Genomic DNA, 25,852 nt, shown 5'->3' with positions numbered 1-25,852 from the left:
AACACCTAGTTCTGACCTTTGGTTTGTCACAGGAGTCCGTTTCCATGATCCTAACTGTGAAGAACTCCAAAAACAGAAGCAGTTGTTGAAAGATGCAGCTGCATTTCTTGTTTCCTGCCAGATTCCTTCACTGGTAAGAATGGAATACCGTTGCCTTCTCACTTACTGCTGGCTGCACATCTAACTCGACTGCAAAATTATTACTTCTGCTCTTCTTCAGTCTTTTACATTTTGGCCAATTCCATTGGCTTGTGGTTGTTCCTGGAGAAAATCAACTCTAGGGTTGGGGAGTCCAAAACTTGAGTTCATAGGTTTAAGGTGAGAGGGGAGAGATTTCAAAGGGCCTGAGAGGCAACATTTTCACACAGACGGTAGTGCATGTATGGAATGAGCTGCCAGAGGAAGTGGTAGAGGCTGGGACAGTTACAACATTTAACACACTTTTGGACAGGTACATGGATAGGAAAGGTTTAGAGGGATATGGGTCACGTGCAGGCAAACGGAAATGGTTCAGTTTATGAAACCTGGTCAGCATGGACGAGTTGGGCCAAAGAGTCTCTTTCTGTGCTAAAGCACTCTATATCTGCTGCTCTACTGTCAATGTATTTCCAAGTTCTTATGACAGGGAAACAGTTAACAGGCCCAGTTCGCCCATCCTGCAGTGTTGAAGATTCCTAATACGACTTATGTAGATAGCATAGATAATGGGGAGGTAATGTAACAGATGGTGGAATTTAGATTCCATTAAAACCTAGGAATTAAGAGTCTAATGATAGCCATGGAATCATTGTCAATTCTTGGAAAAGAACTATGGGGCGGTACGGTGACTCAGTGGTTAACATGGCTGCCTCAGCGTCAGGGACCCAGGTTTGATTCCAACCTTGCGCGACTATCTGTGTGGAGTTTGCACATTCTCCCAGTGTCTGCGTGGGTTTCCTCTAGGTGCTCCAGTTTTCTCCCACAGTCCAAAGATGTGCAGGTTAGGTGAATTGGCCATGCTAAATTGCCCATAGTATCCAGGGATGTGTAGGCTAGGTGGGTTAGTTAGGGGTAAATATCAAGTAATAGGGTAGGGGAATGGGTCTGAATGAGTTACTATTTAGAGTGTTAGTGTGGATTTGATGGACCAAATGGCCTGTTTGCACACTGTAGAGATTCTATGATTCTATGAACCCATCTGGTTCACGAATGTCTTTTGATGGAGGGAAAACTGCCATTCCTTACCTGGTCTGACCTAACGTGACTCCAGACCCACAGCAATGTGGTTAATTCTAACCTGTCCTCTGGGCAATTAGCAGTGGGCAGTAAATGCTGGCTTTGCCAGTGATGCCGTGAATGACTTTTTAAAAAGTGTGGGTGTGAGCACCTGTGCTAGTGTATGTGTTCCCATTTTCCTCATCCTCGTCCTCATCGGCGTCTTCCCCCAAAGCCGTGTTACCTGACAATGGAGCCACAAGAGAGCCTCCTGCCCAATGCCATTCTCATTCTGGCTGCAAGAGAAACGTGTCATGGAGCTTGAACTAATGTTCGCTAAGGGAAGGGATTGGAGAAAGGGATGACAGAATACTTGTACATCAACTAATTCATTTTCTTATTGAAGTAACCAAACATTGGACTTCAAGATGACCTAGACTTGGATAGTCACCTCCTTTAGAATGTATCCTGTCTTTAAAGTTGTATTGGTTCGTCAAGTTAGACGGATGCCATTTTTTTGGGCACGCCATTCACTCCTGTGTTATCTTAGGCCAGTTAAATGACTACAATTATTTTTTAAACCTTTTATGAGAGGTGATTGAATGTAAAGAATATCAGTTTAGTTACAATTGTCTCAGTTCCCTGTGGCTTTTGAAGCATCTCTTCATTTCAGCTTTTGGATTCTCCAGCTTTACTCGAGCATTCTCTCTGTGAACTGCATCTGAAAGAATGTGTGTTGTCTTTGTTGCAGATAAAAGACTGTGCTGATCACACCGTGCTTCCAATGGATGGTGCCACATTGGCAGAAGCTATGCATCAGCGTGGCATCAACATCCGTTACCTGGCTAAGATAGTCGAATTTGTTTCAAAGAGTCCTGCTAGACAGTCGTTAGATCACATTTGGGTAAGTATTTTTGTTACTAGTTAACACAAAGACATACTCTTGATTTCATCTTTCAAACAACCTACATAAACTTTTCATTTAATTCAGAACAGTTACTTAACCACTGTGCATTCAGATTAATTTTATCTTGTGTGTAGTAATTCAAAGTTGCTGTGTAGTACCAATTTTTTATTAAATGCTTCTTTTTAACCATTACAGAAACTTGGAGTTACTGAATTAATTACCCGTTCTGCTAAACATATCTTCAAAATATATCTTCAGGTAAGAAATAGTTCATAAATTTCCTCCTGGAGGAAGTATAGATCTAAATGTGAGCTTCTGACTGGGCTGGAGCTGGGATGCAGATCAGTCGTGCTTTCATAGGAGTGGAACAGGATCAAGGGGCTAAATAGCCTACTGCCCCATTTCAGCATGCCCCTCAGTAAGAGTGTAACATAGGCTGCATCTGCAGTTGATCCTGTACAATCTGAAAGTAGGACCAAAGACTAAGAAATGTGTATATGATGCATGGGAAGAGAGCCATTAGGTAGAATGGGCTTAATGCCCTCTTATTAATTTTAGAATTGTTTGTACGGATGTGAATGCTTTATTTAATAGCAAGTACCTCAAACACTTCCATTGCACCATTTATCTTCTCTTTCTTCCCCCTTTACTCCCTCCCTAAATTGCTGACCAATCCACACAGCCAAGAAAAAGAGCTTCCTTCATACACTTTTATTCAACTCCCTTTGTATTTTGTTCTTCTGCACATCTTTCAATGTCAGTTAGTCTGTGGTCACCACTACTGAGACTATCATTGATTGTCATAGAAAACCATCTGGTTCACTAATGCCCTTTGTAGGGAAGGAAATCTGCCAAGTTTACCTGGTCTGACCTACATGTGACTCCAGACCCACAGCATTGTGGCTGACACTAAATTGCCCTCTGGCCTTGGAAGCCACTCAGTTGTATCAAAAACCATTTTGATGGACTGCAGTAGTTTAAGAAGATTGTGAGAAGTATTTAGGATGGGCAATAAATGCTGATGTTTCAGGGACACTCTTATAATGTGAATTAATTAATCAATAAATAAGCTTCAAGATTCTTCTTTTAATGTTGTCAATATACATTTCTTACACTGATCAGCACTGTTTAACAATACGCACACCTCTCAGGCTATTGATTCCTGGTGCACAGGTTAAAACCTGATTGCATGCACGTATCTTTACCTGGATGGCTATCTTTTTGTCGCTGCAGTGCTGTGATATTTTGGCAATGTTTTAATGTCTTTGCAGATTAACCCCTGGTTCTCCTAAACTAGCTTCAATCAGCTGGGAGAGTCAGGGAGGAAATTTCCAGACTATCTTTATCCTGGCTGTTTTTTTCCTCTCTGTTTAGTTACCTTTGATTATAATGTTATAGGAGTGAGTGGGGGTGGAAGGAGACATTAAAAACAGTGTCTGGTTATCATTGCACAGCATTATTGTCTGGGACTGGCTTGATTGACCTTTCCCTGCCCATCAGCTTCATGTTGGAAGACCCCACAAAAATATTGTTTTTGACTTTTTTCTTTGCCTTCCTGCCTGCTTTAGGGAGTGGAGCTCTCTGGCCTGTCTGTCGCCATAAGCCATTTCCTCAACTGCTTCCTCAGTTCCTTTCCAAACCCCATTGCTCACCTCCCTACGGATGAGCTTGTCTCAAAGAAAAAGAGGAACAAGAGGAAACCGCGGCACCTGGGCAATGCTGACAACACCACCTGGGCCAGCACGACCCCTCAGGAACTCTGGAAGAACATCAGCAATGAGACGAAGAGCTACTTTGGCTTCAGTATAGACTGGTACGGGTAACTGAACTGCAATGCATCGTTGGAGTGCCGTGTTGGTCTCCCTTGCCTAGATTGTGGTGCTGGAAAAGCGCAAACAGCCAGGTGGCAGCTGAGGAGCAGGAGCCCTGATGAAGGGCTCATGCCTGAAACATCGATTCTCCTGCTCCTTGGATGCTGCCTGACCTGCTGTGCTTTCCCAGCACCACACTCTCGACTCTGATCTCCAGCAGCTGCAGTCCTTACTTTCTCCCTTGTCTAGATGCCTTCCTTCGAGCAGAGTAGGCTGGGAGGGGGGGGACCTGATCTAGGTGTGCAAAGCTAGATAAGGTAGTTTAGTAAAGGGGCACAGCCTTAATGCCAGGATCAAGAGGTTTGAGAGGATTTGAGGAAGACGTTTTTCACCTAGAGGGTGGGGATTACTTGGAATTTACCATCTAAAAGAGTAGTAGAGGCAGAAACCCTCAAGACATCAAAGAACTATTTCGATGAGTGCTTGAAATGCTATAACATAGCTGGAAAATGGGATCAGAATAGATAGATAGATGCTGAAGGATTGGTGATGACATGATGGACCTAAGGTCCTCTTCCAGTAAAACCTCTGACTCAATCTAATGCCAAGGAAAGAAATTGAGGGTTTGGTTAAGAAAAAGAAGGAAGCATTTGTAAGGTATAGACAGGATAGATCAAGTGAATCTGTAGAAGAGTATAAAGGAAGTAGGAATATACTTAAGTTGGAAATTGGGAGGGCATAAAGGGGACATGAGATAGCTTTGGCAAGTAGAATTAAGGAGAATCCAAAGAGTTTTTATAAATACGTTAAGGACAAATGGGTAACTAGGGAGAGAATAGGGCCTTTCCAAGATCATCAAGGCGGCATTTGTGTGGAGCCGCAGAAAATGGGGGAGATACTAAATGAGTATGCTGCATCTGTATTTACTGTGGAAAGGATATGGAAGATATAGACTGTAGGGAAATAGATGGTGACATCTTGCAAAATGTCCATATTACAGCAGAGGAAGTGCTGGATGTCTTGAAACGGGTAAAGGTGGATAAATCCCCAGGACCTGTGGGAAGCTAGAGAAGTGAGTGCTGGGCCTCTTGCTGAGATATTTGTATCATCGATAGTCACAGGTGAGGTGCTGAAAGACTGGAGGTTGGCTAACGTGGTGCCACTGTTTAAGAGGGTGGTAAGGACAAACCAGGGAACTATAGCCCAGTGAGCTGATGTCGGTGGTGGGCAAGTTGTTGGAGGGAATCCTGAGGGACAGGATGTACATGTATTTGGAAAGGCAAGGACTGAATAGGGATAGTCAACGTGGCTTTGTGCGTGGGAAATCATGTCTCTCAAACTTGATTGAGTTTTTTGAGGGAGTAACAAAGAGGATTGATGAGGGCGGAGCGATAGATGTGATCTACGTGGACTTCAGTAAGACGTTCAACAAGGTTCCCCATGGGAGACTGGTTAGCAAGGTTAGATCTCATGGAATACAGGGAGAACTTGCCATTTGGATACAGAACTGGCTCAAAGGTAGAAGACAGAGGGTGGTGGTGGAGGGTTCTTTTTCAGACTGGAGGCCTATGACCAGTGGAGTGCCACAAGGATCGGTGCTGGGTCCTCTACTTTTTGTTATTTACATAAATGATTTGGATGCGAGCATAAGAGGTACAGTTAGTAAGTTTGCAGATGACCCCAAAATTGGAGGTGTAGTGGACAGCGAAGAGGGTTACCTCCGATTACAACAGGATCTTGACCAGATGGGCCAATGGGCTGAGAAGTGGCAGATGGAGTTTAATTCCGATAAATGTGAGGTGCTGCATTTTGGGAAAGCAAATCTTAGCAGGACTTATACACTTAGTGGTAAGGCCATAGGGAGTGTTGCTGAACAAAGAGACCTTGGAGTGCAGGTTCATAGCTCCTTGAAAGTGGAGTCGCAGGTGGATAGGATAGTGAAGAAGGCATTTGGTATGCTTTCCTTTATTGGTCAGGGTATTGAGTACAGAGGTTGGGAGGTCATGTTGTGGCTGGACAGGACATTGGTTAGGCCACTGCTGGAATGTTGCGTGTAATTCTGGTCTCCTTCCTATTGGAAAGATGTTGTGAAACTTGAAAGGGTTCAGAAAAGACTTACAAGGATGTTGCCAGGGTTGGAGGATTTGAGCTATAAGGAGAGGCTGAATAGGCTGGGGCTGTTTTCCCTGGAGTGTCGGAAGCTGAGGGGTGACCTTATAGAGGTTTACAAAATTATGAAGGGCATGGATAGGATAAATGGGCAAAGTCTTTTCCCTGGGGTGGGGGAGTCCAGAATTAGAGGGCATAGGTTTAGGGTGAGAGGGGAAAGATACAAAAGAGACCCAAGGGGCAACCTTTTCACACAGAGGGTGGTACGAGTATGGAATGAGCTGCCAGAGGAAGTGGTGGAGGCTGGTACAATTGCAACATTTAAGAGGCATTTGGATGGGTATATGAATAGGAAAGGTTTGGAGGGATATGGGGTGGGTGCTGGCAGGTGGGACTAGATTGGGTTGGGATATCTGGTCGGCATGTCTGGGTTGGACCCAAGGGTCTGTTTCCATGCTGTACATCTCTGTGACTAAAGTTAGAGATGTCAGATTTCCCAGTTAAGTATTTACATTAGTCTGTCCTTTTTCTGAGACTTGGTTTTGTTTTGAGTTGTAGTTGAATGGTTGCCATCAGCACAATGCCACGTTTTGTGAGCCTGCACTGTTGGGTGTCAGTGGGCTGGGTTCTTGTGAGGGATTCATAGCTGAGCAGAATGCAACGCCTATTCTGACCTGCACAATGTTGAATGTTAATGCTGGGCTAACTAAAATCAGGCTGTTTGATGTAATGTCATGTCTGAGAATCACCTTCATTCCACATCAAACCAGTGGATCTCTATGTGGATTAAAAACATTAGTTTTGCAAAGAAAGTCAAAATATGAGCAGACAGCTGGGCACCTACTTCATGTACCCCATTAATGATGCAAAGAGAGAAACCCAGAGTATTTTATGTCCTTACCTTACAGCCTTTGGCCAAATGCAGAATAATGACTTCTGATGCAAGGCTAAATAGACTTCAGCATTGGTGTATAAATTAGCAATTTAAAGAAAAAGGAACTTAACAGCTTTAAGTATTTTTCTTTTCTCTATTTAATAGCGCTTGTTTAAAATTGTATCAGTCTTAATGAGCCTTAACGATGAATTGGAGCACCTTTAATTGGACATTGAAGAGGTAAAGAAAGGAAGTGATTTACATTTATATATTTGTTGGCAGGACTTAGCACAGGTTTAGTTTTGGTGAGTTTGATTTCTCATATTCTGAATCAACTGTTCGTGCAAAGAGACCTGCAAAGCTCTTGTGACCGTTCAGTTGATTGCAAATAGTGCATGTTTGGATTCCTGATGGATGTCTTATTTATTCTCAATGTATATTGTCTCTCTTTATCATTTTGTATAGTGAGAGTGTGGATCAGGCTGTAGAGAAGTATGGCCTACAGAAAATCAGCCTCTTGAGAGAAATCTGCGTGAAGTCAGGTATACAGGTAAGATCATACAACCATACAGCAGAGGATGAAGCCATTCAGCCCATTCATGTCTGTACTAGCTCTTTGAAAGAGCTATCCAATTGGTGCCACTCCCCGGCTCTTGACTGTAGTCCTACAATTTTTCAATCTGCAATTTTATACCTAGTTCCCTTTTTGAAGTCAGCATTGAATCTGCTTTCACTATGGTTTCAGGCAGTGTTTCAGAATGTAACAACTCAGTGCCTTTAAAAAAGTCTCCTCATCTCCTGTGACTATTCTGCCCATTACTCAAAGGATACGCTTTAAAGGTATCAACCCTTCTACCAGTGGAAAGTCTTTTCTTTTATGTAACCTTGTCATAATCCTGCAGCATTCTTAACATCTCTTCTAAATTTCCTTCTAACCTTCTCTCCTGTAAGGAGAAAACCCAGCTTTGATCATCTCTGCACACAGTTGAGGTTCCCACTATCATCAGAGTAGATTTTTCTGACCACCTTCAAGATTCTGACATCCTTTCTACAGTCCGGTGCCTAGACCTGGCCACACCACTGCTTTAGTCATTGTTTTATAAAGTTGAGCATAACAATGGTATTAATTGTGAATGGATTGTAACTGCTTCAACCAGTCAATGTACAAGTAAAGATCACTAAGTGATTGGAAGCTCAAACTCTTGAATTGATTGTCTAATTATTTTGGATGCGTGGAGCAGAACCAAATTAATGCTCATCCTGAGCGTCCCCTCTAAGCTGTCCAGCCACTCGCAGAGTTCACCCATACCTGTCAGCTCTGGAGGATTTAATTTCCAGGTTTGCGTGCATTGTCATGCACAGAACTTGGAGACTCACACACTGATAGGAACAGTTAGAGGGAACATAGCTCATCACCCTGAGCAATGACACTCCAGTAGTAAATGCTGTGTGTAATCCGGATGTTAGTGGGATCCATCTGCGGTTGCAAAGTATTTATTGGAACCTTTTCACTTTGTAGATCCTGCTGAAAGAGTACAACTTTGACAGTCGTCACCGGCCAACCTTTACAGAGGAAGATATCCTCAACATCTTCCCAGTTGTCAAACATGTGAATCCCAAAGCATCTGACGCCTTCCATTTCTTCCAAAGTGGACAAGCTAAAGTCCAACAAGGTACTGCATCCACGGTACAGGAAGTGTCAAGGATTTCGGCAGGGATCTTCCATTCTCCAATTATTTGCTAATAATAAGCCTGTTGGAATGAGACCTTTATTTCAAAAGGAATGAAGTATAAAAACAAGGAGGTCTTTCTAAAACTAGACAATGCATAGTCAGATCACTGCTGGATGACTGAGAATGTTTCAGGCCCCTTAACTAAGGGAAGGTATACTACATTGGAGGTAGTCCACTGCAGCTTCACTAGGTTGATCAGGACTGGAGGGACTATCTTAGAAACATAGAAAGAAGGAGCAGGAGTAGACCATTTTGCCCTTCAAGCCTGCTTTCCTATTCAATAAGATTGTGACTGAGCATCTAACTCAGTGATCTATTCCTGCTTTCTCCCCAGACCCTTAGACCCTTTTTAATTCTAAGTATTATATCAGACTCCTCCTTGAAAAGACCATTTTCTGTGGCAGACCATTCCATAGGCTCACCACTCTCTGGCTGAAGAAGTTTCTCCTCCTCTCTGTCCTAAATGGAGAGCCTTGTATCCTTAGACTGTGACCTTTTGGTTCTGGACTTCCTGGTCATCAGGAACTACCTTTCTGCATTTGAGCTGTCTGCTCCTCCAGTCGTTTACAGAACCGTTCGGATCAGCCTGTCCTGAAGAAGTCAAACTAGACTCGAAACATTAACACTGTTTCTGTCTTTCCACCGTTGCCGAGTTCCTCCACCATCCTCTGAGTTTGTTTCCGATTTCCAGGTTTCACAGTATTTTACTTTTATTCCAAGATTCTTGATGAACTTGGAATATACGCAGAAAGATAGTTTTCCCCTTATCGGCAGGGAGTCCAAGACGAGTGGGCATCATCTTTAGAACAAGGGATTGCCCATTTAAGACCGGTGAGGAGAATTTCTTCTGAGGCCAGTGACATCTTTTACTGAGGTTACTTTCATGTTCCACTTTTATAATTTGACCTTTAAATTCCACCAGCTTCGTAGCGCATTCCCCTGGACTCCTGGCTTACTTTCCTACTGATATTACCACTACATTGCCATCTTGCCCTATTTTAATTCCTGTGGATTATTCTGTTTAGCAGTCTACTCAGGAGGGAACTGTTCCAACTAAGTTCACAAAAAGATGAGGTTTGTAGCCAACAAAGGAAAGTATGACATACCTAATCAGTAAAAGATTTCCCATTTAATGAATAACTTGTAATTTCAAAGATTGCATTACGAAAATGGATTGACAAATGTCATCCCGAATTGGTGAGCTTGAAAAATATAACAATTCTGAAGTACAGTAGATCCTTCCTTTCTCCCCCCCCCCCCCCCCCACCAATACCTGTGGGGGAATACATTCCAAGATCTACCACGGAAGCCCGAAACAGAGATAAGTGTGAACCCATTCATTTTAACTAGGAAATTTACCTTCCCAGCAGCCCCTGGTTCTGGAATGTCTTCTGTAATAAGTTCGGCCTGCAGTCAACCGTGAGTAACTGAAACCATGGAAACCGGGTCATCCTTATAGGTCAAGTAATTGCAGTGTGCTAAGACACATGAAACATGGGCAACATGACAGGTAAAATAGGACTGACATCCTGAATTTCATTTCAGCAACATGTGGGGTAACATTTAAATAGGGTCAGGCTGAGGGTGATTATCCCTATTCATTCATTTCTGGCCTTGTGATACAGAAGAATTGGTCACATGGCCTCCCTCATTGTGAATCCTCCTTCATTGTAACTCCTGTGTTATTTGGTGAAAATATTTCTTTTTTACAGGGTTCTTAAAAGAGGGGTGTGAGCTCATCAACGAGGCCTTAAACCTTTTCAATAACGTATATGGAGCAATGCATGTGGAAATCTGTGCATGCCTGAGGTTACTGGCACGTCTAAATTACATCATGGGTGACTATAATGAGGTATGGCCTCCATTGCCGTTCGTGTTTTGTTTTATATTGTAGCTGCTGGAACTACAGGTGGTCCCTGATTTATGAGCACATTATGAATTAGTTCAAGTATAAGTATTAATTTTAAAGATCTGATATGCTAATGTTTGCTCCTACTTACAAACGGCTATTTTACATTGTACGGTCTCTTGTTCCAAATTGTGTAATCGACTTATAAACTTATTCAAGAATGGAATCCATTTGTAACCCAGGCACTACCTGGATCTTAAACACTAGTATGCAAGCATTAGTTGTAACTAGCACAGAATCAGGTTCAGGGTTTGTGCAAGGATGTGTAGCTTGGGTGATGGTTGTCATGGTTATGGGTGTGCTCGCTGAGCTGGGAAGTTGATTTGCAGATGACCAGTACAGCAGCGCTTCACAGGAGGGTGCAGAGCATTGAAGATGTCACCTAGACGTACGCCGAAACATCTGCAACTCAACTTCCCAGCTCAGTGAACATACCCATAACAGAACCGTTCTTTACTGAGATATCACAGCACATGATTCCCTCAGTATAAACTCTTTGGTTCATCACACTCCCAGTCCAGTATGTGGAAAACATACTGTGATTCACTCAACTCTTTTACTAAATCTACTTTTGATTGCTATATTTCAAGCATACCAACACTAAATCATAATATTTCAAAGATACATAAGTGATATTAGAATGACCAAATGGAGGTAACGAGCTCCCATTTAGCTCATCTCCATTGCTTCCAATACCCTGCGATGTGGCTGTATGACCCACTTCGTTTTATTGCCAGAAACTTAGGCAGTTATGTATCACCATGAGTATCCAGCAGGATATTGTTTTAACTCCAGTCTGCTGATCCCACAAACAGCCAAAGATGATGAGGTGCACAGGTATTGTGAAACCCCATTCACACAGTAACTACCCTTGGGAATCCAAGTCAGGAAAATAAACTGTAATGGTCTCCTCTTATCTCATCTGCAGTAGCAGAATAAAGTTGATCAAATCTGATCTTTCCACATTCTGACCACTTCTTTCCTGATTGCTGAACCTGTCAAAACGATGCCAACCTGTATTTATTTACAGTCTAGACCATTGTATATGAGACAGAAGGAAAACTGAGGTGGGTGGGATATCTGGAAGAGTGATGCCTTTTAAGGTCCTCTTTAAAGGAGCAGAGGATGGTGGTGAGCTGAAGGGATTTAGACTTTAGAATTCCCAAGCTTGGCTCCTGAATGGCTGTAATTTACTGTAAGAGATGCACAAGAGTCCAGTTCATAGAACCGGGAGTTTGTGACCAGTTGATGAGCTCGATCAGATTATACACAGGAGAGTGAGACCAGAAAGGGATTTAAATATGAGGTTGGGAATTTCAAGGCATTTAGAGACTGGGGATGAGAATAGATCAAGAAAGCCTGCGATTAGGTGTGTTGAGATAGTGTGGAGTAGGTTGTGGGCAGCGGCTATGAATGAACTTTAATGTACAGAACCTGGAAGATGGGAGGTCGGCAAAGGGTTGAAGTAGTTGAATCTAGAATTATGAGTGAGGACTTTGATAGCAGATCAGCAGACGTAGAGGTGGGTAAGTGGAAGTAGGCAGGACTTGTGATGAAGTGGATGTGGGCTTTCAAACTCAGCACCAAACACAGCTTTCAGGTTGTGAATTGTCTTGTTCAGCCTGAGACCAGGGTTTTCTAGAGGATTGCAATCAATGGCAGAGTTTGTAGCAGTAATTGTGTTGAGTACTTCTAACCCCCTGTGAAAAAGTAGTGTTCATTTATGAATTAAGTATGTATAGATCGATGTATAACTACTGGACATCACAGTGGGTCAGCCAGCATCCATGGACACAAAGCAAGCTAATGTTTCAACTTAAAACACCAGCTTGCTCTCTCTCCATGGATGCTGCCCGACCTGCTGTGATCTCCAACATTTGTTATTTTCAGTAGATTCCAGCATCGGCAGTAATTTGTTCCTGCATAACTATTGGTTTTGGTTATGAAAAAGGCAATCAAATGTTTAAAAATGGCTCGTTTTGCCATTTTGAAAAGGGATTAAGTAATAATTTAAAACTTATTCCCTGGCTGTAATGAATGTTGAGGAGTGTGGACCAGGAAATTAGAGGCAAGTGTTAAAGCCCCAATCTGCAATTTGTACAAATCAAATGAGATTTTACCATGAAGTGGAGTTATACCTAATTTTGCCATGTATGGTTTCTTTTTAATGGACTGTGTATGATGTTTTTAATTTTGCTTTCTGTTTAAGGCCTTAAGTAACCAGCAGAAGGCAGTGCTGATGAGTGAAAGAGCACTGGGTGTAGATCATCCCAACACAATCCAGGAATATGTACGTACTATTTTAAAAACAGTCATGTCATTTCTGTCTTACTGAGGCAGCAGGGTTGAGGGGGGACATGCAAACAATCAGTTACATCTGTGCAAAGCATCCACGAGTTTAATTGCACAATAAACTTCCACTCCAGAAAGACCAGCATGGGTATGTAGCAGCTGTGAGTTTTGTCAAAACTGGAGATGTCAGGAATTTTGGTTCCATTATACTGAAGTTCTGCAATATAGGCAGCGCAGTGAGACCACACCTGGAGTATTGTGTGTATTGGTCCCGTTACCTAAGGAAATACGCACCTACTTACCATAGTCACCAGGCTGCTGGGATGGCAGGTCTCTCCTATGAGAAGACTTGGCCTGTACTCTGCAGAGCTAAAAAAAACACGTCACTTCATTGGCATTTACAAATCCTTATGGGACTCGACAGGGTGGATACAGGAAGGGTGTTTCTGCTGGCTGGTCAGTGCAGGAACTGGGACACCATCTCAGAATAAGACATAGGCTGTTTCAGTCTGAGACGAGAAATAATTTCTTCACTCAGAGGGTGGAGAATCTTTGGAGCTCTATCCCACGAGGGAGTGGAAGCTAAATCATTGTTCAGGTCAAGGATCAATAAATTTCTATTTACTGATGACATCTAGAGATATGGGGATACAGCAGGAAGGTGGGGTTGAGGTAGCTGATTGAACATGATCTAGAATGGCGGAGCAGGCTTCAGAGGCTGAATAGTCTCCTCTTGCACTTGTGTTTTTGAGCATGCTAGTGGAATGCTAATTTATCTAACCATCAGCTATTCCGGCTGCTCTTGCATTACTTTAGTCATGTATTTTTTTTTTAAAGCCATCTTGTGTCTGCTCTATCTGAATAGATCATTTACAAATAGTCATGAACTATTGTGTATGATTATCGTGGCAACATTGCAGCCTAAGTTGATTATTTGAAGTTTGAGATTGCTTCAGGTTTGTCACCAACTGTCCAACTTTTCTTCACAACTTTATATTGCTGATAGATATTTCCTAGTGTAATATAACTAAAGTCTTAAGTTCAGTCCAATAGTATATTAGACAATAAAATAAAATGACAGGAGTTCCCAAAATGTAAGAATTAAATTGTTACATTTCAAAGAAAACTTTGCATGGCTTGAATTGGCTTAATAGTGACAGAAATGTATTTTTAAAAACTTTAATTGTACATGAGATGGCCTTAACTATGTGATACAGTATTATCAAGGGTAACAAATCATTACAAATATGGAAAATATCTCTGACTCAACCTGCAGAGGTTTAATGGCTGATCTCCAGTCACTCAGAGTTGCTGGTTACTCGGCTTCATGAATTCTGTAGGACACAGTTCCTTCATATTAGTTGGATGCAGGCTTGATGTTAAACACCTTGCAACATTATGTAGTGGACCATTCATTCAATTTGCAAAAAAGTAAGTCGAGCAGAATGCTTAGTGCACCCTGTAGATTGTAGGAGTTGCTGCCATTTCCTTATCCAGCCAGTTGTAATACAAAAAGATCTTTTGATTAGGATTTATGACAAGATGTAAAGAGTGTAAAAGCCAGGAGGTCATGGTGATTGATCCCTTAGACTTTATTCACATCCTGTGTAGAACAGGGCTCTGCAAACACACATGGAGGATTAGGAATGGCTACAGTGTCGATTCACGAGGATGTTGCCTGCTGGGTGCAAATGCAAAAGATAAATGGTGCAGAAAACTTGACAAACTGGAAAATGCTACATGTGACATGCAATAGATCAAAATCCTCAACATGTTTCGATTTTCAAATACAATGTTTTTTTTTAAAAAGCTTTTCTCTTTTTTTTCCAAAAATGCACCTTTTCTTTAAAGACCATTTTTATTTTCCATTCTTTATAGGCTGTCTGTGTGGAGCTGCTTTTTGTTTCAGTGTGGGGTAGATCAGCCTGTCGGGGTGGCAGTATTATCAGGAGGTTTCCCACACTAGGACCTCATGTGGACCACCTTATTCAGTAGCTGCCTATTAAATGCTGCTATGATGGCTTTGTGGTCGGTTCCAGTGGTGTTTTTGTCTGGGATTTACTTCACAATAAATCTGTCACTGTTACTTTTGCATTCTGGTGACGATATTTCCTATTGGAACCATCAAAAGAAATATTATTCTATAATCCAGAGTCAAACAAACTGGGCTGATGTGAGAAATGTGTCAGGATTTTGGTGATTTAACGAGCATTTCGATTTGTATTCCCTTCGAAACAGCACAGCCTTTTTACAACCTGTTTTGATTTCCCATCATTGACCTTCTTTCCTGAAAGACCTACGTTCCTAACTTTGCATTCCAAAGATATAAATAACGGTTTCATCTTTCACAATTTGCCCCCCCCCCCCCCCCCCCAAACATAATTAGCTCTGTGCTTGGGCATGGTTCCACATCTGACAATCCTTTTCCATTATCTCCCCTATGTGGCCATTACTGATGCTGAGTAAATGATCTGATTGTGGAGGAGTGGACAGCACTAGCAAATCTGATCAGGCACACACGGCTCATGCGATAATTTTCAATCTTCCTGCATGGCTTTCCCTTTGGTAACCCAGACGATCCAAGATTAATGTATTCTTTCTGTCGTTGCAACGCCTCGAAGTATTTTACTTTTTGGGGAAATCGAACCTGGGGACAGCCTGGTCAGTGACATTCGCTGACTTTGTTTAAATCCACTGAGTTATTTAGTGGAACAAAAATCATACAACAAATGCATTTTTTGGGAAACTTTTCCACTGGTTTTCCTCGCATTTTGAGGAAAAAGATGAGAATCAGTTACTTCTCTCATAGGGTCGTGAATCTGTGGAATTGAGTACCCCAGAATGCAGTGGATGCCAGGACATTGTCTATCTCCAGACAGATATTTAATTAGTAATTGGTTGAAGGATCTGGGGAGCAGACAGGAAAGGGCAGTACAGGCCAAGATAAGCTGCATGTGCCTGATCAGATTTCCTCAAGATGTCCACTCCTCCACAATCAGATTGTTTAGATTAGATTCCCTACAGTGTGGAAACAGGCCCTTCAGCCCAACAAGACCACACCAACCTTCCAAAGAGCAACCCACCCAGACCCATTCCCCTACATTCCCCATTGACTAATACACCGAATACTACAGGCAATTTAGCATGGCCAATTCACCTGACCTGCACATCTTTAGACTATGGGAGGAAACTGGAGCACCTGAAGGAAACCCACGTAGATACTGGGAGAATGTGCAAACTCCACACAGACATTTGTCCAAGATGGGAATTGAACCCAGGTCCCTCGCACTGTGAGGCAGCAGGTGCAATCAGCCACTATGGTATTAAAATGCAGACAGAGCAGGTTCAAGGGACTGAATCACCTTCTCCTGCTCAGAGTCCTTACCTTGCTTATTGGTTGGGGAGAGGGGTCTGGTTGGTGACAGGCAGGTGAATGTCTTCGCTTAGTTCCCTTGCAGGACCTCCTCTCCACAAAAGGATACAGCTTTGTTTTCTGTTAGTAAGTCACTCTTTTCAGTTTCCATATATGAGATTGTCCTTTTTCTTTTTAAAAAGATGAGAGCAATTATTTTTTGCAAGAGAACGCCTCTGTTGTATTAATTGTTGCAGGTGTAATACGGCAGTGGGAACATGGAGCTCCTCATCTTTTCACTCAGTGACTCAAAGCTGAGTTTGGATTAGAGTGGTGCTGGAAAAGCACAGCAGGTCAGGCAGCATCCGAGGAGCAGGAAAATCGACATTTCGGGCAAAATCCCTTCATCAGGAATGGAGGGCTTTTGCCCGGAATGTTGATTTTCCTGCTCCTCGGATGCTGCCTGACCTGCTGTGCTTTTCCAGCACCACTCTAATCTAGACTCTGGTTTCCAGCATCTGCAGTCCTCACTTTCGCAAAGCTGCGTTTGACTGCATTGACCTGTGCAGTTTAAAAACTGCTTCATTCATGTTAATATATTATATCATGGTGGGTTGGTTTGTAAAACAGGACGCTCAGTTCTTCTGCCTGTTCTTAGCCAAGTTGACTGTAAGCAGAATGTTTACTTTGCAGAGTGATGATGGTTTGGGCTTGGCAGAATGGTCACTGGTCAGGTTCCACTTTGACACTGACACTGACATGGACCGTCTTGACAGGCAGCTATTCGTAAAAACAAAAAGGCCCGAACTCCATGTAGAGTCATCTTCCAGCGCACAACTCCGGTCATCAGGCTTGACAGTTGCTGACACAGGAAATGCCAAACTCTCCTGGGAATGCACAGACAGCCACTGAAAAAGGAACTAAATGTGGAAAATATTGCAATCTCAGATGCCTGCTCGTTGGTGGTGTTCCCTTAGCACCATATCTTTTAGATTTAAAAATGCCTCAACAAGTTGCACTATTGCAGAATATGATGGGTTTCTTTTCTGTCACCTTTTGCAGATGCATCTTGCACTGTACTGCTTTGCAAATGGTCAACTATCAACAGCCTTAAAACTCCTGTATCGATCCCGCTATCTCCTGCTCTTGGTATGCGGTGAGGATCATCCAGAGATGGCCCTGTTGGATGTGAGTATCTGGAGGAAGCCAATGTGATATGAAATTAAAGGTCACCTTACTAACAGTGAAAATGGAAATAACCTTCAGCCTTGATTTTCAGGACAGTTCTGCGTGTTTTTCAGGTCCTCTGGTAGATCCAAAGTTCTTGGTGTTCATTAGAAAATATTGCAGCAGCTTTTTTTTTGCTCAGAGTGAGCTGTGGATTTAGCGTTTATAAAGAAAAAATCATTGATGTCCTTGGGAAGATGGGGTAATGGTAATGACACTGAATTAGCAATGCAGAAGCCCAGACTGATATTTGAGGGACAGCTGTTTAAATCCCACCATGGCTGCTGGAATTTAAATTGGATGATTAAATCTGGACTATAAAGCTGGTCTCTAACAGTGATGATAAGAACTATCATTGATTGTTGTAAACCCCCATATGGTTTACTAGGCCCTGTGGGCAAGAACAGACTTTCCTCCCTGATCTGGCCTAAGTATGAATTCCAATCCACAGCAATATGGTTGATTCATAGCTCCCCTCTGCAGAGACCTAGCAAACCATTCAGTTCAAAGAAAATTAGGGATGGGCAATAAAGGCTGGCCTAGCTGGTCATCCCCACATTCCTTGAAAGAGTAGAGAAAAATTGTCGTTGAGAAGGTAGGAGTGACCTGCCTCTTGATCCACAGCAATCCATGTGGTTAGGAAGAGAGTTCCCAGATCCTGACCCTGTCTTCTCAACCTCGTTAAGTATCTAAGTAATGGTTCTCTGTGGGGTGACTCAAAACGGTTGTTTTTATTGACCATCTCTGAAGATTGTGATTGAACCGCCAATTGTCTCAAGGCCTTCAAGAGTCAACCACGTAATCTAAAATGGAGTCATGATTAAGTATGATGGGATTTAGTCGTGTAGAATCAATTTACTTGCTTCTGACTCACAAGGACCAATTTCAAGCAAGAATGAGATGTTTGATAGCGGACTATATGGACCATTTAAATGCAGCATGGGTGAACAATCTGTGGGGAATGAAGAAATGCATCAGGTGTCCATCTCTTTTGAGCTCTTGAGTCAGCTGTAGTGAACTACCTTCCTTTTAAAGACCCCAGTTGGACTACTCCATGAGCTATTTTTGTGAAATCTGCCTTTGTGCCTGTTGTCAGATCCTTTCCCGAACAGTTTACTGACGGTTTATCTAAATATCCATTCTAAACTGTGGTGAATTGATCCCTATCTTTATTACACCACCCACCAAAGTTATAGATTAATCACCCCTAGTCAGAGGTCATCAGGTGATGAAGGGGCAGCCCTCCGAAAGCTTGTGATTTTAAATAAACCTAATGGACTATAACCTGGTGTCGTATGACTTCTTTGTCCATCCCAGTCCAAAACTGGCACCTCCACACCATCACTCCCAGTCTGTGCTGCCTGTTGCTACTTTCCTGGTGGGTGAATCCAGTTGTTAATTTCGGAAGATTTTTTGCTCTCTGACCAGTTATTGCTATACAGCTGAGCCTCTTTCATTAACTCTTAACTGTTCATGGCCGGCACATAGCTGAAGGATAATAGTGAGTCATTCTGGTGCCAAATTGCAAATTCCAAGATTAATTGTGCCGCAATTGTGATTGTGTTTGATCTCTGGGTTACTAATCCACTATCACAACCGTTACATTACTGTATCAAATCAGTTTTTCACAGGGATATTAATAATGCCCCAAGGCAAGTCTCTTTGAGCAAAATCAAATGATACTGAAGACCAGTGGAAAGATACACTGTAGTTCAGCCCAGTTTTTTCCTGTATCTTTTCCTAGGATGTGTATATTCCTAGCAAGGCTAGTACTTGTGGCTCACCCCTCATTGCCATTGAGAAGATAATAGTGTTTTTCTGTCTCCTTGAACTGCTGCTGTCCATCTGTTGGAGATGCACCCACAACCATTCTTAAAGGGGGGGGGGGGGGGGAGGCGGGGAGGTCCAGAGTTTTGACCCAGTGACTCCCTTCAAAATACCCTTGAAATAAATTAATCACTCATTGCAATTGATTCTAACCTACAGCCAAGCAAGCAGTGTACTCAGTGTTGTTATGCTTTGATTACAGAGTAACATTGGCCTTGTGTTACATGGTGTGATGGAGTATGATCTCGCCCTGAGGTTCTTGGAGAATGCTCTGACAATCAATGGCAAATATCATGGAGCAAAATCGCTCAAAGTTGCCTTGAGGTAATCAAGTCCTGTCGAATTTTATTTTTAATAAAAATTTTTAAAACAAAAGCAAATGATGCTTAAGAATGAAAGTCGATATTATTCCTTCCTCCCCCCTCAGCCACCATCTGGTCGCGCGGGTCTACGAAAGCAAAGCCGAGTTTCGATCTGCTCTGCAGCACGAGAAAGATGGTTATACCATCTACAAAACCCAGGTCAGTCTTGCACGTTCAGCGTGAGCTACGCATCTCATTTGCACCCTGTCACCATCTGGCTCAGTGTTAATTATGCCATCTGCAGTCTCTGCTCCGCGTACACAATTTCAATCTACTGGGGGTATTCCACAGCATTACCTTTTAGGTTGTGTTAGATTTGTCTCTGGTATTTTTTTCTGTCTTTGAATTAATTTGTCCAGCTATTTTTGGATTTTCCCTGTGCACGTTCAGTTCGCTTACTCCCAGACTGCTCCCCCGACACTGTTACTCTCTGACCCATTCTGTAGGAAGCTGGCTGAGAGCGGCTCATTGCCTCCAGCTGTGTAAGACGCTGCGTTTGCTGTTTGTGAATCGATTCCTTTGCCTTTGACCTTTGCAGTGTTGTCTGCAGTTGTGCATTGTCACCCGACACCTGTAGGCTTGTTGGAGGTTTTTTTTTAAGAAAACGTTGAGGGCTTGGCAGCCCCGAGGACATTGAGCTTGTGTGACTCTGAGCTGGCTCATTGTGTTTCACAGGCCAGGAAAGGCAGCTAGCCAATCCACTTGCAGAATAACAAGCGTGTGTGTGACTCGCATCTGCTGCTCTCTGTTCCCGATTGGGTTGATTTCATCGGGGAAGGCACAGCCACAGTCAGTGACGCTCTAAGATTAAAAAAGCATTTGTTTTAATTCAGCCAGTGAGGAATCAAAACATAGGATGTTGCTTTTCCATTCCACAGTAAATTCTGTTTAAAAGTTCCTGGGCATTATTGGGCCACTGTACCCAGGATAGCTAGGCATTAGTGCCTTACATGCTAAAGAGAAGATTCTCCTGAAGCCAGTATGTTTCAGTGCTGTGTAGTTTATTTTCCCCTGGATTTATTATCTCATATTGCTCCCATTGCCTTCATCATCAAGAAAGGACTCCTAACCAGTAGCACTGCAGCTATACCCCGATGCAACAAAGACGCCAACATATTTACCACAGCACTCTACTGAAAATTAAATTTCTTAAAATGCATCCATGTCGAATTTTTCTCTTTGGGTTTCCATGCCCATATTTATAACCTGGCTCCCATTTGGTCAAAGTGGAACCTCCAATGATTTCCTGAATTTTGATCAACATCTGATTCCTGACCCATCAGCATTCATTTTATCAGCTTCAGACATCTAATATTTCAGAAATGTCTCCAGTGTTGTTATTCTCCACATTATCTTATACAAAGCAACACGCCTGTGTTCAGTGCCAATTAGACACTCCATATTAAGTGAGCTCGTTGAAAAAATTGATACAGTGATAAACGGAATGAAATTGTCTACAGCCAGTAGAACAAGAAATTGAGGAATGTGGCTAATGTTTTGAAGTCAGTGTGAAGGGAATTGAAGAATTAACTCCCTGCCTGTTCACATTTAATGTATTTGTGGAACTAATTAAATGTGAAAAGGTTTGGATGTATTTGCATATGAAACGCAGGTTAACTGAGGTGCAGTAAATTGTATGACCAATTTTTTTGACGGGTGAAATGCTGTGAATTTTTTTTTAAAAGGGTGTGGTACTGTTGAATTGTGTGCTCAGCTTGTTTAAAAACTGGAAATATTGTACAGATCAGCAAATCCTGAATTTGAGCCTTTCCTACCTGAGCTTGTGAAATATCTTAAAAATACAGTAATGGAGCCTTCATCAGTTGCTCAGCTTTGAGAAGGGCCAAGGGTTTGAGAAATGTGAATAATATTTTTTTTAAAAATCTCCTAATGACTTGATCTGCTGTCGTCTGTGTGGTGTTTTATTTCTGATACAAACAAAATAATGCTTAATCTGCAATTGAAGTTGTGTGCCAGCATTGGGATATGTCTCACAGTATCATGAAAGCTGCTCTTCCTTTCACACCCTCCCGTTCTCTCTGACACACACAGGCACAGGTACACCCAGCAACATGCTGCTCCAAGTGGGAGACCTTTTTATTTCAAGAATGGCAGAATAAGCTGCAGTTGCAATTTCAGTGGCTTTTATGGCAGAGTGCTCCCTTTTGTCATGTTAATTTTGAATGCAGGCATGATCTATTTTTAAAAATGCACGCATCTTCAGGGTGTCTACCGAGATGTATTTGAGTCAGTCACAGGTCCTAATGAGTATTGTCACCTCCTGTTAGCTATTCATGGGGTGGGCTGGCAGTTCCAAGTTGAGGAAGAATCACAGAGAGGTTTTCCTGTCATCTCAGCTGGAGAGCCCATCAGACACTGAAAAGAAATGGGAATGAATGAACGCGAGGAGTAATGAGCATGGTGGGAGAGAGCTTTCAGTGGCTGAGTCGGTTTGCCTACTGCTCTGGCTGACTTGGGAGATTTCTGTTTGTCAGTAACGTACATCCTGAGCAGAAAGTCTAGAGGAGCCCATCAGCACCTTGTGCTGCCCGGCCAAGAGGTGGCAATGTCTCAATAGGCGTTAGTACATCTTGGTGTGGGCAAGGATGTAAAATAATAAAAAGAAAATTGCATTTGTATACTGCCTTTCATGATCACAATGACCCGAAATACAGTTGCTGTTATAATGCAGAGATTGTGGCAGAAATTGAGATGCAGTATTCATAGTCTGATGAAGAGTTGTTGAGGATTAAGCATCCAGAATTAGTATCCGAGGGTAGTATCTGACGATTTTTTTTAGATTAGATTAGATTACTTACAGTGTGGAAACAGGCCCTTCGGCCCAACAAGTCCACACTGACCCGCCGAAGCGCAACCCACCCATACCCCTACATATACCCCTTACCTAACACTACGGGCAATTTAGCATGGCCAATTCACCTGACCCGCACATCTTTGGACTGTGGGAGGAAACCGGAGCACCCGGAGGAAACCCACGCAGACACGGGGAGAACGTGCAAACTCCACACAGTCAGTCGCCTGAGGTGGGAATTGAACCCAGGTCCCTGGCGCTGTGAGGCAGCAGTGCTAACCACTGTGTGCCACTGTGCCGCCCTAAACTCTTTTTAAACATGACTGGCCAACAGGGGATGTGGAGGAGAACCATTTGACGTGTAGGTAATGTAATCAGCACCAGGGCTGTAGTGCTGTCAGAGTACATCAGAACGCCATTCTGTTATCTCTGACCAAAAGCAAAGGTAGCTTACTTATGCTGCTGCACCCCAGTTTCGTACTGTATCTGCTCAAATTAAAAAAAAACCTGTTTATCAGGCTGTTGAAAATATTGCACAAGACAGACAGTTCAAATAATTTGGCTAATCTTTGTGCTAGATGCAGTATCATTTTAAAACAAGTGGGACTGTTTCCCTTGCCTGATGCTTAAGGGTCCTCTTTAATTATCGAATATATGACGAGGTTGATACGGATATGAAGAGATGCAATTATTTTCACCAGAATTCATTCTGCTAATTCTTCAATTGAAATTGAGCTAAAACCTGGGAGAATGCTAATTTATTTTGTTCCCAAAGTTGCAAATTAAAAATTTATCAAACTATATTAATTCTCTACAACAATGTCAGGTTCATCTCGAAAAATGTCTTGTGCTGGTCCCTTGTGTATGTGCATCTTAAATATGGTGATAAATTTACCTTCTTTCCCAATCTAGTTAGTCTCCTTAAGCCAAGCACTGATTGTTGAGCTGTCTGACTTATGACTTGGTCCCAGACTGAGAGTCTGTCTGCTGGGTCATGGCTTTTAACTCTTTCTTACGCCAGGTGAAATAGGTCATATTATTGAAGTCCTGCAAATTTACTCACTCTTTCCTTTCTCATCTCCCTTTACAGCTGAGTGAGAATCATGAAAAGACTAAAGAAAGTTCTGAGTATTTGAAGTATCTTACACAACAAGCTGTTGCTCTCCAACGTACCATGAATGAGATTTACAAGAATGGATCCAATGCCAGCATTCTCCCACTCAAGGTATGTCAAACGCCAATCGGTAAGATTGACAGTGTGTGTGTGTAATAAGGAAGGCAAATATTTACTCTCCGTATGTTTAACTGGTGACATTATTTAGAGAATTAGCAATGTATTTCTCCCTGTATCTTCCACTTAATGTGGGAGCTTGTAGCCCATATCATTGTCCCACTGTGTTGCCTGAGAATGTTGTGCGTTGAAGCTGTTTGAATGATCAGACTTGGCAATTATGCTTCCACCTCCATGTTGTGGAACTTTTGTCTTTCACAAATCTCTTAACTAAGATTGCCAGGGGCAGAGAAGAGACACGAGATGTCAATTAGATTTGTTTCCTTTCCATGGAATGACTAAGGATTGAGACAATACATTGGTCTATCTAACATTCTATCCAGAAAGAATGTAGAATGCAGCTGTAACACGGCTTCTCATAAAATGTTTACATTACTTAATGATTGTGGAATTTTTTCATGTCCCCTAATACTCCTGAAAGTTTATCTCATTCATGTTAATCGCTGTGAGTTTGAAAAAATTCCTATGTTAATCTTGTATCGATGTCTAAATTTATATTGTATTTAGACAGGGTCAAGATCTCCTTATTTGCTTGTCTAAGGCTGACTGACCCTTTTCTTTCTAGTTTTCCTCATAATTCACTCCTCTGCTCAGTTATATAGGCACTGGAATTCATTTCATTACCTTTTTTATGGAAGCTGAGATTGTGCGACTCTGTATTCTAATGGGATACCACCTTCACAGTTGTCAGATATTTTATGGTCACTTGAAGTGGCTCACAATTTCCAATCCTTCTTTTCTTTGTAATGGAAGCTGCACAGCGTCTGTTTCTGGAGAACTGCTCTTGTTAAAGCTCTATTTCACAATTAATGCTGAAGATTTTAATTCTGGGATTATACCTGATTAAAGTTGGAATATCATTAGTGACTGCTGAAGTGGATTCTTACAAGATCTAAAATGTAAAATAATATGAGTGTTACAGTGTAGATCATGGCTGCACTGACTTTTAAAGCGAGTATAATTACCTAATACCAATCTCCTTCATTATCCAAATATGAATTCCATGCCCTCTTGAATGCCTCAGTTGATCCTGCCTCCACCAGAGTATTCCAGATTCTAACTACTTGTTAAATGAAAATGTTTTTTTTTCCTCTTATCCTCCTTCCTCCTTCAGCAAAACGCTTTAAATCTACACCTTCTCATTCTTGTTAATTTTACGAGGGGTACCAGTTTCTCCCTATCTATTCCACCCAGTCTGCTCAGGATTTGGAAAACCTCCTACCATCACTTCCCTCAGCCACATTCTCTCCAAGGAGAACAGTCTCGACTTTTTCAAACTATCCATAATTGACATTTCTCCTCCCTGGAGCCATTCTTTTAAACATGCCGAACTGATTTTAAATCCATCTACAAGCAGAAAGCAGGTGAAGAGAAAAAGCCAGGCTTTGGGTTGCTATCCGAGTCGAGGTGTTGGCCCCAGCCTTGGTCTGACCACCTGTGCTCTCACTCGCTGAATGTGGTGCATTGCAGAAGGAAGCCTCAAAATTGGTTGGGATGCTTGTGCACAGTGTCCCACCTACTTCCAGACGTGTGTCATAACATGTTGAAACTGGTTGATTAAAAATAACGCATGATTTGTAATAAAACTGTAAACCAGCAATCTCTTTTTGGGAGCTAACTATCCATTCACACAAAAAAATGTTGTTTTTGAGAGGCTCCTTGTTTATGTCTCATTTACTTTAGCAAGGATAGAAATTTTACTGGTGGCATGAACATTTTGTGAGTTATTACAAACCATTTTTTCTAGCTTTTTTTTAAAAAAGAAAAGTCCCTTGTAAAACAGTTCCCATGGTTATTGGTAACCATCCTGTATCTCACCCCATAGACTGTTCTTCAGGTCAGGTCAGCCAGGTGAGAGGACAGACGGTCACATTGATTCTGTGTATGCTCCCAGCTGGGGAACATACTGCTTTCCAGGAGTTGGTATCAGAATAGAAAACTATTTCTTTATTCCCCTCCTCTTATCCCATCTGGCCCAAAGATAGTGGGGTGGGGTGATTTACGTGGAGTTCTATTCAATCACTGTGTAACTGAGACCAACTCAGATTCCCAGGGTTTGAATCTTGGTCCCTTCGAAGGTGTTTGACTTAATTCTAGCCAGATTCTTGCACTGAGTGATGGAGCTATCTGTCTTGGTCACATTCACTTATGA

General features: G+C 42.2%; 1 protein-coding gene across 3 annotated transcripts in view; it reads left to right on the top strand.

The window, feature by feature from the left end:
* Window positions 1–25,852, top strand: part of cluha (clustered mitochondria (cluA/CLU1) homolog a) — a 91,077-nt gene that overhangs the window by 60,143 nt on the left and 5,082 nt on the right. For all 3 annotated transcript variants that reach the window (XM_060848026.1, XM_060848025.1, XM_060848027.1), the window contains exons 13-24: window positions 33–133; window positions 1,946–2,098; window positions 2,297–2,359; window positions 3,670–3,914; window positions 7,361–7,445; window positions 8,415–8,568; window positions 10,341–10,480; window positions 12,747–12,827; window positions 17,244–17,369; window positions 19,438–19,559; window positions 19,663–19,756; window positions 23,500–23,634. In XM_060848026.1, the coding sequence (XP_060704009.1) occupies window positions 33–133; window positions 1,946–2,098; window positions 2,297–2,359; window positions 3,670–3,914; window positions 7,361–7,445; window positions 8,415–8,568; window positions 10,341–10,480; window positions 12,747–12,827; window positions 17,244–17,369; window positions 19,438–19,559; window positions 19,663–19,756; window positions 23,500–23,634 (1,499 nt within the window). The remainder of the gene's footprint in view (window positions 1–32; window positions 134–1,945; window positions 2,099–2,296; window positions 2,360–3,669; window positions 3,915–7,360; window positions 7,446–8,414; window positions 8,569–10,340; window positions 10,481–12,746; window positions 12,828–17,243; window positions 17,370–19,437; window positions 19,560–19,662; window positions 19,757–23,499; window positions 23,635–25,852) is intronic.

This window comes from Hemiscyllium ocellatum, chromosome 31 (assembly GCF_020745735.1).
Source record: "Hemiscyllium ocellatum isolate sHemOce1 chromosome 31, sHemOce1.pat.X.cur, whole genome shotgun sequence".
NCBI classification, from domain to species: Eukaryota; Metazoa; Chordata; class Chondrichthyes; order Orectolobiformes; family Hemiscylliidae; genus Hemiscyllium; species Hemiscyllium ocellatum.
This window is presented reverse-complemented; position numbering and strand designations above follow the sequence as displayed.